This window comes from Chiloscyllium punctatum, chromosome 46 (genome assembly GCF_047496795.1).
Source record: "Chiloscyllium punctatum isolate Juve2018m chromosome 46, sChiPun1.3, whole genome shotgun sequence".
NCBI classification, from domain to species: domain Eukaryota; kingdom Metazoa; phylum Chordata; class Chondrichthyes; order Orectolobiformes; family Hemiscylliidae; genus Chiloscyllium; species Chiloscyllium punctatum.
In genome coordinates, this window is record NC_092784.1 from 50,130,331 (window position 1) to 50,147,005 (window position 16,675).

General features: G+C 42.1%; 1 protein-coding gene across 6 annotated transcripts in view; it reads right to left on the bottom strand.

Moving 5' to 3' along the window:
• Window positions 1-4,867: 4,867 nt before the first annotated feature.
• The window catches only part of LOC140468034 (dedicator of cytokinesis protein 7-like), a 171,426-nt gene continuing 159,618 nt past the window's right edge, over window positions 4,868-16,675 (bottom strand). For 5 of the 6 annotated variants that reach the window (XM_072564199.1, XM_072564198.1, XM_072564197.1 and 2 more), the window contains 5 exons: window positions 13,108-13,344; window positions 10,882-11,025; window positions 10,011-10,117; window positions 9,383-9,550; window positions 4,868-8,868 (listed from right to left, as the gene is read on the bottom strand). In XM_072564199.1, coding sequence (XP_072420300.1) covers window positions 8,826-8,868; window positions 9,383-9,550; window positions 10,011-10,117; window positions 10,882-11,025; window positions 13,108-13,344 — 699 coding nt within the window. In that variant the 3' untranslated portion in view covers window positions 4,868-8,825. The remainder of the gene's footprint in view (window positions 8,869-9,382; window positions 9,551-10,010; window positions 10,118-10,881; window positions 11,026-13,107; window positions 13,345-16,675) is intronic. The other variant, XM_072564201.1, reaches the window with a different exon arrangement.

The following is a 16,675-nucleotide window of genomic DNA, read 5'->3' on the forward strand; positions in this document are numbered from 1 at the left end:
GAGACCATTTTCTACATGCTCTCTTGCTTTGTGGAATGCCATGATGTAGAGGAGCTGGTGTTGGACTGGGGTGGACAAAGTTAAAAATCGACCACCTGAAGAAGGAGCAGCACTCCGAAAACTAGTGCTTCCAAATAAACCTGTTGGACTATAATCTGGTGTTGTGTCATTTTTAACTTTGTAGAATGTGTCAGACCACTCAACAGGAAGGTATGGGTTCTGTCAAGGTCATGCAACTCCTGTTGTTTTTTTATTTCAAAAATATACTTTATTTATACAATACTTTGATGGTCTGTACAGTTGGACATGCCATACATATATAAACATTCCATTTCCTTGCATACCAAAACAGAATAATCATTCCTATTCTGTACAATTACATTTTTAGCTGAGGCGTCAGCAGAGCCCAAATGACTGTGTGGGCCCCCTGTTCTTCTTTAGGCAGGCAGATGTTACACGGTGGTCTTTCCCCACCGCGCCTTGGCGGCAGCTGCCCCAAGCTTCAGCGCGTCCCTCAACATGTAGTTCTGGACTTTGGAATGTGCCAGCCTGCAACACTCAGTCGGGGTCAACTCCTTCAGCGGGAAGATCAATAGGTTTTGGACTGCCCAGAGAGCGTCCTTCACCGAGTGTGCCATGTATAATAGCAATGACAGTGCCTCACACCTGATGACCAGGTTTTTTCCCACGATGGAGAGCGACCGTAGCTTCCATCTGCCCAGTTTCTGCCTCACTTTGCTGATACGCTGCTCCCAAGACTTGGCGCATGCCCCAGCCCCCCCGAACCAAATACCCAGCACCTTCAGGTGGTCGGTCCTGACGGTGAAGGGGATCGAGGATTGGTTGGCCCAGTTCCCGAAGAGCATGGCCTCGGTTTACCCTGGCCCCCGAGGCCCGTTTGAACTGATCACATATGCACATGAGTCTGTGCACGGACAGAGGATCCGAGCAGAAAACGGCGACGTCATCCATGTACAGGGAGGCCTTAACCTGCAGGCCCCGCTGCCAGGAATAGTCACCCCTCTCAGGCTTGCATCCCTCCTGATGGACTCGGTAAATGGCTCTATGCAGCACACAAACAAGGCAGGAGAGAGAGGGCAGCCCTGCCTGACTCCAGATCTGACTGGGAAGCTATCTGATTCCCACCCATTGATTGAGACTGCACTGACAATGTTGGTGTAGAGCAGTCTGATCCAATTGCAGAGTCCTTCCCCAAAGCCCATTTTGGAGAGAACATCTCTCATATACCTGTGTGATATCCTGTCAAAGGCTTTCTCCTGGTCCAGGCTGATCAGGCAGGTGTCCAACCCTCTGTCCTGTACGTAGGCGATGTATCCCTGAGGAGTGCGAGACTCTCAGCAATCTTCCTGCTCAGTACAGCACAGGTTTGGTCAGGGTCAATCACCAACCCCAGAGCAGACCTGACCCAGTTGGCGATTACCTTTGACAGAATTTTGTAATCCGCATTCAACAGCGAGATTGGTCTCCAATTTTTGAGTTCCTCCCTCTTCCCCTTCCGCTTGTAGATGAGGGTGATGATGCCTTTCCTCATGGATTCACTCATGGTACCTGCCCGAAGCATACTGACATACACCTCCAGCAGGTCCTGGCCGATCAAGTCCCACAGAGTGGAATAGAGCTCAACCAGTAAGCCGTCGCTTCTGGGCGTTTTATTCTTTTCGAAGGAGTCGAGGGCCTTGGTCAGCTCGTCCAGAGATAGCAGCTGGTCCAGCCTCTCGTGTGTTCTGTCATCTAAGACCTCTGTGAAAGAGGACAGGAATGACTGGGAGGCTGCGCTGTTGGTCAGCTTCGCGTCATACAGACTGGCATAGAAGGATTTACTGATCGCCATGACGCCAGCCTGAGATGACGTTATTGAGCCATCTTCTTCCTTCAGGCTGCTGAGCACGGAGCTCTCTTTGTGCACCTTCTGGAAGAAGAAACGTGAGCACGTCTTGTCTTGCTCCACCGAGCGGACCCTGGACCGGAAGATTATCTTGGAGGCCTCCGAGGCAAAGAGCGAGGCTTGCTGACCCTTCACCTTCTTGAGGTCCTCCGTGACATCAACCCCCATTGTCTGCAGCAGGAGCAGGTTCTGCATACTTTCCTGAAGCTGGGACAGTTTTCCCCACCTCTCTCTCGCCTCCTGAACACCTTTGAGGATGAAGAACCTCTTGATGTTCCCTTTTACTGTTTCCCACCAGTCCGGTGGGAACTCAAAGAGGGGCTTCACAGTTCTCCAACCTGCGTAGACCCTCTTGAGCTCCTCAATGTTTCCCGGGGTCAACAGCTTTGTGTTCAGCTTCCACGTTCCCTTACCAGCCCGCTGCTCCTCCTGTAGTTGACAATCGGCCAGCAGGAGGCAGTGGTCAGAGAAGAACACCGGCTTGACGTCGGTGGATCTGACTGAGCGCGTTTGGGACACAAACAGGTTCCTGTTCTCTGCTGTGTTAGTTGACTGATGTCAGGTCAGTAAACATGCCACAATTGCCCAAACTGATTTGGCAGAGGAAAAGTAAGCTAGACCTCCTAGTTAAGATCCAACAAACTTTGCCAGTTAAAGGCAGGATAGCATGCCTCAGTCAGACCAAACCAGGTTGGTTTGGGATGGCAATATTGGAGAATTGCCTACCAAAACTCAGGTTGAAACCATAACTTGAGGAAAGGATGGGGAATAAAGGGCTAAACCTATTCTGCACAGTACTGAAGTAGATATTTTGTGACACTCCCCAAGTACTGGGACATTCTTACTCTGTGTGGTTCACATTTCAAATCACTTTTATGGTTGATTCTTGAGGTGATATTCCACAAACACCTTGTGCCATCAATGTCTCACATTGATATAAAATACATCATGGCTTGGTACGGCAACTGCTCTGCGAAGGACTGTAAGAAATTACAGAAAGTTGTGAATATAGCCCCACACCATCATGCAAGCCAACCTCCCATCCATTGACTCCATCTACATTTCTCATTGCTGCAGAAATGCCGTCAACATTATCAGTGATCTGTCCCCTGGCAACTGGAAGCAATACAGCAATATTTTGCTTTGGAGGCATAGCCAAGTCCTATCATCTCAACTGCGAAGGAGGGCAAAAAATAAAAATATTCTGGAAGGACCATCACCTCCGACTCACACATGTGTTTCTCTCATTCCTGGTTCAATACCCAGGAACTCCCATTCAATGCTCGGGAGGGGTCATCAACATGATGGCTACAGTGCTGTGTGAAAAACTCATTAATCTTCCTTAGATACTAAAGGAGGGAGAATAAACACTGCCTCACCAACACCATTCGCATCTCACAAACGGACAAAAATATGTAGAAAGGGGTCTGAAGTTGTAGTGACTTTGTTTTATCAAAATGGCTGATCTGTAACTTCAATCTGAAGAACTGGCTGATGATCAAGAGATCATACATTTGAAATATCTGACAAAATGTCCATGGAGGCGATGCAGAGAAATGTTTTCATTTATGATTAACCCTATCAACAATGATTTTGCTTTATAACCAAATCGAGGTCACTGTTAATTTGGTTTAGTGTTGACGCAAGCAACTTCTTTTCATTTAAATGTGTTTGTGATATGTGAGCTTCACTGGCTAGGCCTACATTTATTATCCATCCTTATGTTTGAGAGACAACCGCATTGTTGTGGATCTGGAGTCACATGTAAGCCAGACCAGGTAAGGACAGCAGATTTCTTTCACTACTGGACGTTAACAAACTGTATTGACTTTTAAAACAATTGACAATGGTTACACGATCATAATTAGGCTAGTCTTTCATTGAACTCAAATTCAATAGCTGCCGTGATGGGATTTGAAGCCCATACCCAGAACATTAGCCTGGGGTTTTAGGTCACTAATCCAGAGACACCACAACGATACCACCGCTTCCTGTATTTATGATTTTAGAACATATTAGAATGCTTAAAAAAAAGCTCTTTTGTCATATTAATGTTTACAGTGTAAAACATTTATACGTGTGTTTCTGGCATGAATATTTTACTAAAAATCATAAATTTGTACACAGTGGAGAAGCAAAGTATTTACTGTCTCCAGGGGTTCCCATTAATTCTAATTTCTAAATGCAGTTGGAAGTGAAAATGGAGGAGAGGGGACTTTTGAGTGGTTTGCATAGTGGCCCTTGGATGAAAATGTTCAAGAATCACTTGAACCACCTTATCCCTCAAAAAATGAATTTTTTTTGGTGCTGTCTGAAGTCAATGGGAAGATTCTTTGGAAAGAATCGCAGGAACTTTGATACACACCTGGTACACGCAGAAAGGAAGATGGAGCCACAGTGAACTGCAATACTCAATGTCACTGAGGGCAATGCTACTTTTGTAAAATGCAGTGATGCAGTACATCTTGAAGCTACAACGCAGCGTCAGGTAGTGCAATCAATCCCCAGCCTTGTGTAATACCATTCTCAGCTGCAATGTTGAGGTGACACAGTGATTGTTCCACTTGAGGGGTGCACCCTTGTCTGTTCTCTTGCAACAGTCCATCAAATCAAACTCTTGATGCATCTTTGCATCTCAAAAATCAACCAAAACAAGGGGGGGGGGGGGAAATGTGAGCAAAATTACCTTGATCAAAAATAGTCATTTCTATACAACCCCGTACTTGAAACAGGAACTTGAAAGCCCAGTGTTTGATGCTTCCATCAATAAAAAGGTGACATTAAACAGTCTCAATGAAATGAACTGTAGCCTGGTCTTAAGAGAGATTTTCCAGGGATGAGTGACAAAGCTTTGTTAGTGTTATTCATTCATTTTGAGGATCAACTGCCCCCTCTTTTAGGCCAAGAACGACTGGATTTAATTAAAGGCAGGGAAAAACAAAGAAAAAATGCACACACATCAAAGCAGAGATTCTTTTATTGATTTACACAGATTATTACAAGTTCAAAAGAAGAATCCATCTCAAAGACATGGGCAACCGTTTCCTAAACTCAACCCTCCCCTCCCTCCCTCCCTCCAAAAAAGTGCAAAGGTAATCAAGAAAAGAAAACACTGAGTTAACACAGCAACCTGAAAAAAAAGGTTGAAGATGGGCAGGCAACACTATGGGACTTGTGAACTCCCAGCAACCAGTGCTTTGAAAGAAGTCCTGTGGCACTGTTCCACTTTAACAAGAGAGGGTTTGGGAACCTCAATTATTGGTAAAATGTTATCCACATAATTGGATAACCAGAACCTCCAACCCAGAAACAACTTACACTCAAAAAAAATCTATACATAATATATATATATTTTACACACTTTTTAAAATATATATATCAGCTATAACAGTGAGGCCTGAGTCCAGTGAAATAAGTTTTCTTTTCGCCTTCTCAATGGAGGGAGGTGTTTCTTCTTCCCAATTACTAAATGAGAATATAGCTAACAAAGGCTTGTTTAAATTTAGAAAACACCGCACTGAATGCGTATATCAGTGTGTTCAGGCTATCAGAAAATATGAACATAGGAATTCTTGGAAATACACAGAACAGGAAATAACCCTACCTTGCACTCAGTGCCCAGAGTTGTCTGGTATTTTTGGGGACAGTGTAATGTGAAAGACATCCTGTTAGTGCACATTACTGCCATTAACTGACCCACTGTGTTACAAGAGAACCTTCTTGTTTTGGATTTTTAATGTGTGCAATGTTTACATCTACATCAGGCAACAATGGGTTCAGTGACAACTTTCCCATGTTTATTACTGGGATAGTAACTCAGATATATTACAGATTGCAATATATGACATTCTAATATGATCAAAAATACATATTAATAATATTGGCTTAGTGTCTCTGTGTTGGCTGCACTGCCGGAGTGTCATCTTATGAGAAATCAAAACAATGCAGCCAGATTTGTGGCGTAACTCCTGCCATGAAGAGATTGGTAAAGCCTATGTGATTCCCAAGGTTCCCTTATAGCCTCTTCCAACCTCTGACAAGTGAAAGAAAATGATGCATTCTCACGCAAGATGTCACCGCCCTGAAAAGGTGCACATTTCACATTCTCCTCGCTGCTGCTACAGTGGTAACTGGCATGAACTTGCCCACCTCATTACTTCCCTTTAATGCTGTTCCCAAATTTGGTCTCAATGCATCCTGCTTTTAATGGCTCCTTTATTAAAACTAGTTTACATGTTGAATCTGTTTGGTTGATGGTCGGGTCACTGCCACAGTCCTTTGAGCAGGTGGTTCCCAGCTCTGGTCCCTGTGTGTTGTCTCTAACTGTGTGAAACTGGCAGGAGAAGACAAAAGCTGAATCCACAATGATGACTCTGAGGTGCACCAACACACCAGCTGTAGCAGCTTACAGAAGAATTGGGACAATCCTGGTGATGGCCCAAGCACTGCCAGCATTTATTCCCCTCCCTTCTACTAATCGCTTAGTCGATTTCCTTTCAGCTTGGTTGCTTATATGCAAACAGGCTACATCTCTGTGCAAGGAGTCTAATATAAAATGAATCAGAAGCACAAACCTATAAAATTTGTAAACCTGAGCATCTGGTAGACATATCTAGACTAGCAATATAGTTCCCTCCTCTGTTTGCAAGTGGAGGGAAAAGTGGGACAAACCAGCCCTAGCTAAGTAACTGTCTAATAAAAGCCCTGGTTACTGGAGTTTATAGACATAGTGCGTCAGACCCCAACAATTTTTAATAAACATGCTCTGTGTAAAATATCCCATCAAATCTTTAAATAATTCTGAATAAATAAGAATAAATCATAAAAAATACAGAAACAGATCTAAGTAAAGATTACAATCAGCTTGTTCCAGATGAGACAGCAGGATCAAGTTTTAATCATGACAGTTGGAACTGACTGTCTCCAAGGATAAAGGCACTCTGATTGAATGGGAATATCCAGAATTCTCTCCTTGGTCCTCTTCAAACATTGAAAGCAAGTTATCCCCACTGTGAACCAAATGCTGGTTCTGGTTGATGGGGGGAGCCAGTGTAAAAAGAATCACACATTAGATACCAGAGGATTCATGTGCCCTGGACTTCCACTATTTACAACAAAGTCAAGGTAATCAGAATATAGAGTGGAAAATTGATTTGGTCTCTTTTAAGTGAAAGGCAAACACTAACAGAAATACAGATACATATAACACCAATAACAATGAGACAGAGTGTTTCAGAGAGAAACTCAGAAGGTTTCTCTCTGAAAGGGACAGAGATGAATGTGGGCGAGGGGGTTAACTTACTGAAGTAATGTGATGCAGATCTACACATTTGTATTGAGCTAGGGATGTTTCTGTACAGATAAAAAGGTGCCATTCTATGTTAGTGCACACATACCATTAACCCTCTGACATTCTTAAAATATAGAACATTTTGGATCCTTATAGTGTTAGTTCAGCCCCAAAATACAGACATGAGGATTAAACATTGATTAAGACTTTTGTTGACAGATTTTAAAAAAAAATTGTAAACAGCATTAACTTTACACGATCTGTAAAATCTGACCAACAGCCACAACACTGCATATAGATCTCCTCAGTTCTTGAGTGACTTTTTTTTAATAACCACTACAAGGAAGCAAGGATAATCCTACAGCAGAGGCCAATAAACTGGAAATAAACTCCCAATGTCATCTAATATGGGTCTACACATTCTCTTTAGGATGCAGTACTCTACGCCTATCATCATTTTGACTTGCACATAAATGGGGTTGCTGTTGAGTAACCCTGTCTACCAATTGTGCCCAATCAAAGACTTTTTGTCTCAGGCAGATCTCCAAAATTCCTTGTTAGCCCAGTTCATTCATCAGCTGGGGTTTGCAGGAAAAGACCTGATGAGGTGCGCTTGGATGTCACAAGCCTCACCATGTGCTACAACAGGCAGCCCTTCCATCTTGCTGACTAACAAGGCTAACGACGCAAGATCGGAGCAGATAAAACATTACAAAACTCAACTTCAGGAGACAACAGGAGTGACACAATCAGGGCAGATTATTTTAAAATCTTATTCCAAGTCTGCAGCCTCCATCTCCTAGGAAGAAATATAGAACATTTTGAAACCAGCAGTTGACTATTTAGTGGTTCCTAGATGGTAAATACATAAAATATGCACATAATGAAAACAGTAATGGCATTACAAAGCAGTTACTATTTGACCAATAGTAGTGATTGGTAAGCACCAGAGTGATAGTCTGCTTTGCAATCAGTGGTATACTTAACCAAGATTGACCCAATACATGTTTCTGTTTCACAATGCCAACTTAAGGCAGTGCCAAAACACAGCCTGTGTGCGCCTCCAGACACTTATGTCAAGAAAAATAAACTCTCACAAAAGAAAGATTAATGCCCTCTTCACAACATGGTGCATATCCAACTTTTCCCAGTTTGTAACTCGTACAGAATGGCCCATATAATACTGCATAGGGCACAGGACATGGAAAGAACAACACATCAAGCAAAGACAACTCTTTGCCGTATCACTACAGCATCTCCGATGCACGCAGACAAACCTTTTTCTTCAAACGTCCGCATTTTCAAAAGTTAACTCACTCTTGGCAATGAATAAAATGATGCCATGAGCAACAGAAGATCATCTCATACAGATCTAGCAGCCAGGCTATCTCAGAGTTACAATCCTTATTCAGAAAATGGTTTCCTGTGACTGGATTGTGAAGGCAAAGCTTCAGTCACACCTGGTTTGGATTTCGTAGTCACCTGCCTTCTTCTGTTCAGGTCTCATACAACAGGTTTTAAAGAGAATAGATGCTGAGTATTGGGTGCTGTCCCTTCGGCATGATCCTCCTTCATACCAAATCCTTCATGCACAAGAAAAAGAAAAGAAGAAAAGCATCCACATGGTCTTCAAATTTCCACTTTACGCAGACTCGATCTGCTGAAAGAATTCCTGGAAGAAAAGTACCAGGTTTAGAGGAGGATGTTACAGATAACTAATGCAGCACAAAGAAATTGATGAGATGGTCTGACAGGAAGGGAGGGAAAAGACAAATAATAAAAAAAGAAATTAATCCCAAGGCTGAGAGCCAAGTGGAAGGAGAACATGGGAAAGATAGAAGGGTTGCATGAGCGATAGGAACAACAGGTAGTACAAACAGGTGGAAAGAGATGGTGGGGGGGGGGGGGCGGGGGGGAGAGAGAGAGAGAGAGAGAGTGTCTGAGAGTCAGAGAGAGGGAGGGAGCGAGGGAGGCGTCAGCAGAAGAGAAGACTTAGTGAAAAGGGATGGAAGAACGATTATTAAATAAAAATTTAAAAAATGTTCAAACCTCGAGATGACAGGGAGAGCCAGAAGAGAAAGAAAAGCAAAGCTGATTGAATGAAACCCAAGACTGAAAAGCAGAACACAATTTCAGCTAAGTGAGTGTAATGCTTTCAGTCTCAGAGCTATAGGTGAATCCCTTACCGATGGCTGGTACTGGGTATGAGAGACTTATATAACTGGGGAATCTTCCTGTTGATCATTGGCTGTAGAGACTCTTTCAATCGGTGATAGTTCCGTTCCAACTCTCGATGGTACTCCTTCTGGTCTGCTCCGATCAGAGTCTTGTTCTTGCGTAAGGCGTCCTCACAGCTACAGATAAAACACTTGTTTCACAGGTGTATCACATAAAACTTATCATCTTCGCATGGAACAGCTTTGCAAGTGTTGTTGTACATTACAAGACCCGCGATATTCCCAGGAGACACTATGAATTTTATGCATTCTTGATCTCATCCACATTATGGTGAAGAGTGAAGGTCAGACACTGCCTTATACTGAAGGAGACCAACCAATTCTTAATTAGCTACCACCATTCTCCTTTAATCTATATTCAACTGACCGATTCTGGCCTACAACTGGTATTGTACAAAGAGCTAGTTCACTATCTTCGTCTCAATGAGAGGATGATGCACGTTGTAGGGTGTTTAAAAGGGAGTTTTAAAAGGGTTGTCAGGATGCAATTGCTGTGAAATAGAAGGGAAGTTGGAAGCTGTAATGCAGAGAATCAACTGTTGACTGGTACATTGGAAACACAAAGGTACTGGCATACCGCTTCATGAAGTCTTTGAAGCAGAGGCGTAGCTTGTTGTGATGTCGGAAAAGCTTGGGATCATCTGGAATGTCTGCCAGGAAAACTTGGGCCACTTCCAAAGGCCCCTGAGAAAATTCCAGAGAGAAATCAGGATCATTTCAATGGGACATCTGTTAGAAACATCATAAACCTAGAAACAGCCATCATTTTTAACCATATGCTACTTGACATAATATTACAGGCTAGAGGTGAAGGTTAAACAGACTTGAAAGAGAAACATCAGAGCAAGTAAGATTACATAGGATACAGTTTATACAAACTATAACTTGGCCCCTTCGCACACTGATCCTGGAATATGGATGCTCAGGTAGTAGCTGTTCACCACGCTACTAATCCACGTGGCTATTCTTCACTTAATAAACCAGGTAATGACTGTTTGGAGAACTATGGAGAGTTGTGATTTGAGTTGAAGACCCATTCAATAGGAACATGACTGAACTGTGAGCTAACTCAACACACCTACCTTTGGCCCATGCTTGTCTTTGCACTGTGTTGTCGACATGGTGGTAAACTGACTAGACTAGCAATCCGGAACCCCAGGCTAATACTCTTGGGACATGGGTTAGAATTCCCCATAGTAGATGGTGAAATTTTAAATTCAATAAATACCTGGAATTAAAAGTTAGCCTACAAATCATGCAGCCAATGTCAACTGTTGTAAGTTTCCACCTGGTGCACAAATGACATTTAAATTAAGAAACTGCCATCCTTACCTGGTCTGGCCTACACGTGACTCCAGACCCACAGCAATGCAGTTGCTTCTTAAAAGCCCTAAGGACTGTAAACATTGGGACTTTATCTGACTACAGAGAGCACTAAGGAACTGTACCTGGTTGACTGTGGTTCCCACACTTCCCTGCAATACCATCTGCAACATTTTGGCATCTGCTGGGTCCTGGTGTGTGGCAAAAGCCAACTCCTGTGTCTTCTTTTGCATGTCCTCAATCGCAACTTCAATTGGGATTAATATAATCTGAAAACAGGACCACAGAGTTTATAAAGATTACAATGCATATAGTGTTGTCTCCAGAACTGTATTTAATTGTTTTTTGCATTCTCTAAGTCACTGACTGCCCCCAAGTTATCCACTGCACAGCCTGAATATTTTTTATCCACACGATAACATCGACTTGAGGGGCCGAATGGCCTACTCTTGTTCCTATTTCTTATGACAGATATGGTTAAGGAAGATCATTTCACTAAAGTACCCTGATTTCCCTTCTTACTACAACTTTCCTCATTTTTGAGCTCGTTCCTTTCACCACAGTCAATTATTTGCCTGGACCAACAATTTTAGTTCCTTACAGGTCCTCAAGGTTTTGGATTCAGTAGCAGCAATAACACTTCTGCGAAATGGCAACAGTCAGCACCTCCAAAAGCCACAGCAGTAAGGGTGATATTGCCAACCTGTGACAGGGATAATCAAAATTGCAGGGTCAGCCAGTCACAGTGGGGGAGGGCCAGTTACAGAGGTACTCTATCTTGGGGTCAATTAGAACCCAAAGTCTCTTAAGTAATTGCTGACAAAAGGTAAAACATTGTAGAGAAATTTCCTACTAATGCATTTAAGTAGACTATCAGTCATCAGAAATGTTCTCAAAATACAACTTTATTGTATAGATTATACATTCAGTGAAGTTGTCTGCTTGGCTGTCAGCCATGGGTAGCACTCTGGATTCGGAATCACGGGTTTCTGGGTTCAAATCCCACTCCAGTGCTTGAACACAAAAATGAAGGTTGATATTCCAGCACAGCATTGCCAGAAGTGTTTTATTCCGGATGAGATGTGGGAGGTAAGGAGGAAGGACCTGCCTGTTTGCATGGATGTATAAACTGAAGTAACACTATTTCAAGAGACACTAGGAAATTTTCCCAGTGTTCTGGCCAATATCTATCCCTCACTCAGTTTCACCGGAAGATGTAATCTGGTCACTATTACATTGTTGATTGCGGAAGTCTGTTGTGTTGCCATGTTCCCTAGAACAATAGTTGTTTTAATATAAAATACCAATATACGTTATAAATATACATAAAACATATACTAACACATAAATATATACTCACACATAAATATATATATAGTATAACTTGTGGGAAGTGGGCATGCAAGTGCCTGCATGGGTACAGCTCCAATAACACTCAAGAAGCTTGACATCATTCAGGACAAAGCAGCCCCCTTGGTTAGAATCCACCAAAACACCCAGTCACTCCACCACTGACACTCAGTAGCTACTGTGTGTACCATCTGCCATTTAGAAGGCCAAGGGAAGCACATAAGCTTTCCTCCAAGCTTATGACTTGGAAATATAAAACTTTCCTTCACTGTCACTGTGTCAAAATCCTGGAATTCCCTCCCTAATGTCATGGTGGGTCTACCTACAGCAGATGGACTGCAGCAGTTCAAGAAGGCAGTTCACCACCACCTTCTCAAAGGTAACTGGGGACGGGCAATAAATGCTGGCCCAGCCAGTAACACCTACTCCCCACAAGTGAATAAATAAAATGCGACCACAGTTAAAAAACATTTCATTAGCTGCAAAGTGCTCGGAGATATCCGGAGATTGTGAAAGCTGCAATGTAAGTGCAAATTCTTTCTTTCAAGACCTAATTTGTCAGCTGTTTTAAGTGACTGTATCTCTCTCTCACACACATACACACTAAAGAATGCAGGACATTGTTGTTAAATTTTCACCTCCAGGATGCAGGGCTAAAATCCAACTTGAAGACACTGGGTGAAGATATGATCTTATTCAGATGAGGAACAGATGGCACACTGATTGCTTTACACCTCAGCGTCAAGGCTGCAAAACTGTTTGTAATCTAACACATTCACTCAAACACAGAGACAGCACAGCAAACACATTCAATAAACTGACAATTGAACATTTTGTGCAGGGAGGATTTGAAACTATAACTGGCTAAAAGATATGGCAAAAACTCTCAGAAACCCTTCATCTTGATAAGAACAAACCGCCTCATATCCACACACAAGCCCACACTATCCTCTTTGATCAGAGGAACTTGGTTCAGGAGGATCCTGTCATAGAGCCCCTACCTCTTCCTTATGGATAACATTGATTCTGGTTTTGATGTAGGGGAAGGCATGCGAGGTTGTGAGGATGGTCTTCCGTTTATACTGCTCATGCAGGTCTCCATGAGCACGGCCATCTAATGTAAAGGGTGTGCAGTACATGAAGCAGCGCAGGTTATAATTCTTGTCAAAGTAAGTGATTCGGTCCTTCATCTCATAGGTGTCGAAGAAAGGCTCAACGTAAGTGATCTGTATGTATGCCTGAAAAACACAAACGCTCTTCAGAATGTTTGCAACTTCAGTAGGTTAAAGTTACACAGAAAATACAATATGTAAACATAGTGTTGATGCCAATCCTCTTGACAAGTTGTATTTGAATAAAATGTGCCCACTGTATTCGCATATCTCAGTATCCAGTTTCTGCTCAATCACTAACGCTGGTCCACAAACTCACAAAAAAGTACTTGTAAATCTTTTTTCCTGTTTCCTGTTCTAAATCTCTTTCACTTAATATTGTGTCCATTCCCCCCTTTTGTAGGCTCCTTAATGATTGGACATGATAAATTCCTCATTTAGCTTGACTTCCCCCATCATTAATCTTGAACACCTCTATCAAATTCTCCTGTAACAATTCCTGTCATAATGAAAACTGGCTCAATTTTTAATGCTTATTTTATCTTTATCATCATCATCAGTTTATGTTTATACGCTTATATTTTCTCATACAGATAGTATTCTTTCAAGTTACAAAACAGGATTATATATTTGCCAAATAGTGTAAGCAGCAAGTGAGAAAGAGAACCAAACATGCCATAAACAATAGATCAGATCTAAGCTCTGCCAAGTCCAGTCGTGAATGGTGGTAGACATTTAAACATCTCACTGGAGGAAGAAGCTTCACAAATATCCTCATCCTCAAAGATGGGGGAGTCCAGCACATCAATGCAAATGATCAAGGAGAAGTATATGCAAAAATCTTCAGCCAGAAGCCCTTAGTCTTCTTCAGAGGTTCCCAGCATCACAGATATCAGTCTTCGGCCAATTTGATTCACACCACAAGATATCAAGAAATATCTTGAGGCACTGGTCCTGACAACATTTTAACAGCGGCGCTTGAAAGCAGATACTCCAGAATTTGTCATACCCCTCGTCAAGCTGATCCAGTACAGCTATAACACTGGCATCTGGATGCCATTGCAGAAAATTGGTTATGTATGTCCTGTATATATAAAAAAAGGTGGATTGAACTCAGCCAATTGCCAGGCCATTAGTCTACTTTCAATCATCAGGAAAGTGATGAAATGTGTCACCAACAGTGTTATCAAGCTGCATTTGACAGAGTGTGGCATCAAAGTGCTGTAGCAAAATTAGAGTCAGTGGGAACTTAGAGGAAAACACTCTGCTGGCCTGAGTCATACTTGGCACAATGGAAGATAATTGTGGTTGCTAGAGGTCAGTTATCTCAGTTCCAGGACAGTCCTACAGGAGTTCCTCAGGGTAGTGCCCTCGGCCCAACCAGCTTCAGCACTTTCCCACCAGCATAAGGTCAGAAGTGAGGATATTTGCTGATGATGGCACAATGTTCAGCGCCATTCAGGACTTCTCAGATACTTCTCATGTCCAAATGGCAAGTAATATTTGTGCTTCATAAGTATCAGACAATGAACATTCCAACAAAAGAGAATCTAACTATCAAACTTTGACATTCATTGCATTATGATGAATCCTCAACTATCAACATTAAGCAGGGTTAACATTGATCTGAAACTGAGCTGGACCAGCCATATAAATACTTCAACAGCAGATCAGAGGCTAGGAACCCTACAGTGATTAATTCCCCTCTGGATTCCCCAATAACTATCTACTACCCGAAAGCACAAGTCAGACATGTGATGTACATGCCCACTTGCCTTGCTGAGTGCAGTTCCAACAACATTTGAAAAACTTGAAACCATCCAGCATAAAGCAGCCCACTTGAATGGCACCAGTTCCACAAACACTAACTCTCTCTCGACACTAACATTCAGTAGCAGCAGCATGCACCATCTACAAGATACATGGAAGAAATTCACCAAGGCTTCTTAGATAATATCTTTCATCACCCTCTAGAAGTCAGGGGTACCTGGTACATGGGAGGAAAACTAGCTGCAAGTTCACCTCCAAGACACTCTTTATCCTGACTCTGAAATATACTGCTGTACCATCAATGTCCCTTGAGGTATTAGCTTTAATCTCTTGAGTTTGAACCTAAATCCCTCTGTTCTTCCACATGACAAGCCCATCTCCCATTCAATATGCTTACTTTCCTTCTCTCAAATATTGCAGGTATCATGCCACCTGCAGTATTTTGACCATTCCACCATCTCAATGTTGCAGCAGTGGACCTCAGAATGATTAACTCTGTTTCTGATTTCAGTATTGTCCCCCTAGCTAATGTAAGTTACTGATGGACAGACTAATTATAAATAATCCCAGAACTAAATGCTATTGGATACTACTAACCACCTCCAACCAGAAACTGTTCTTGACCTCTCAATCCTTTTCAATAGTTTCCAGTTAGGCACCTTGTCAAAGGCTTTCAAAACATCACCCAATACATCTGTTACAGCCTACAGAATGATCAGACATGCCAAACACAATCTCCCTTCCTAAAACATGTGTAGGTTGCTTCCAATCACCTTCTCTTCATCTAGACATTCAGTAATTTAATTTTTAATTAAAGATTTCTACAATTACCTTACCACAGCTGTTAACCAATCTATAATTACTTAGGACAATTGACTCCCACTTCCAAAAGTGGCCACTCTTGGTCTGCATAACATATTCACTCTCAATTGAATCCTGAAATGAAGTTCCTAGATCCTCTGCCCTTTCTTCCACAATTTTATCTAGGCTGTATCCCATCAGGCCTGACATATTATGCTTCTTTAGCTTAACTCGGCTCTCTAATATTTTCCTTTTATCTAACTTTTAAGTGATTTAGGATGTCTGCTCTTCAACAGTTTGTGACATTCAACAAAAAGGTTTAAATATCACTGTCATTTTGTGCTCATCTTTTACTAACTTCACTTCCTTCTGTATTTGTTCCATTGCTAAATATCTAGCCATGACAGGACAAATGCAGAAGTGCATGTCAAGGCAAGAATTGGCTCCTCAAAATAGCTACATGAAGAATTTATCAATTTTTGAAAGAAGAGCAAAAGAACTGCAGCAGAATGCTAGCATTTCACCTTTGAATCATGGACTACAATACAACCAATCTGATGCAAGTCTCTTCTGTTAACTGTTTGTAAGTATCTAAAGCGATTTGACCTTGAGTAATCTTAATGCAGATCCTAATGGAGAAAGACCCACTGCATACAACTCTTCCTATTTGTTACTTCTTTATGTGCTAAATTAACAACTTCATACAAAGGTACCAAAAGTATGTTAGGCATTAGAAGTTTTAGACTGGCACAGGACAGAAAGTTGTTAATGTTTGGAACAAAGGTACACAGTTGTATCAGAGCAGAGAGAGCTTTATGCCACATTAATCAGAGGTAAAACCACATGGAGCACCTGAGGTCACATTGAAGCTCCTCACTTTGACCTG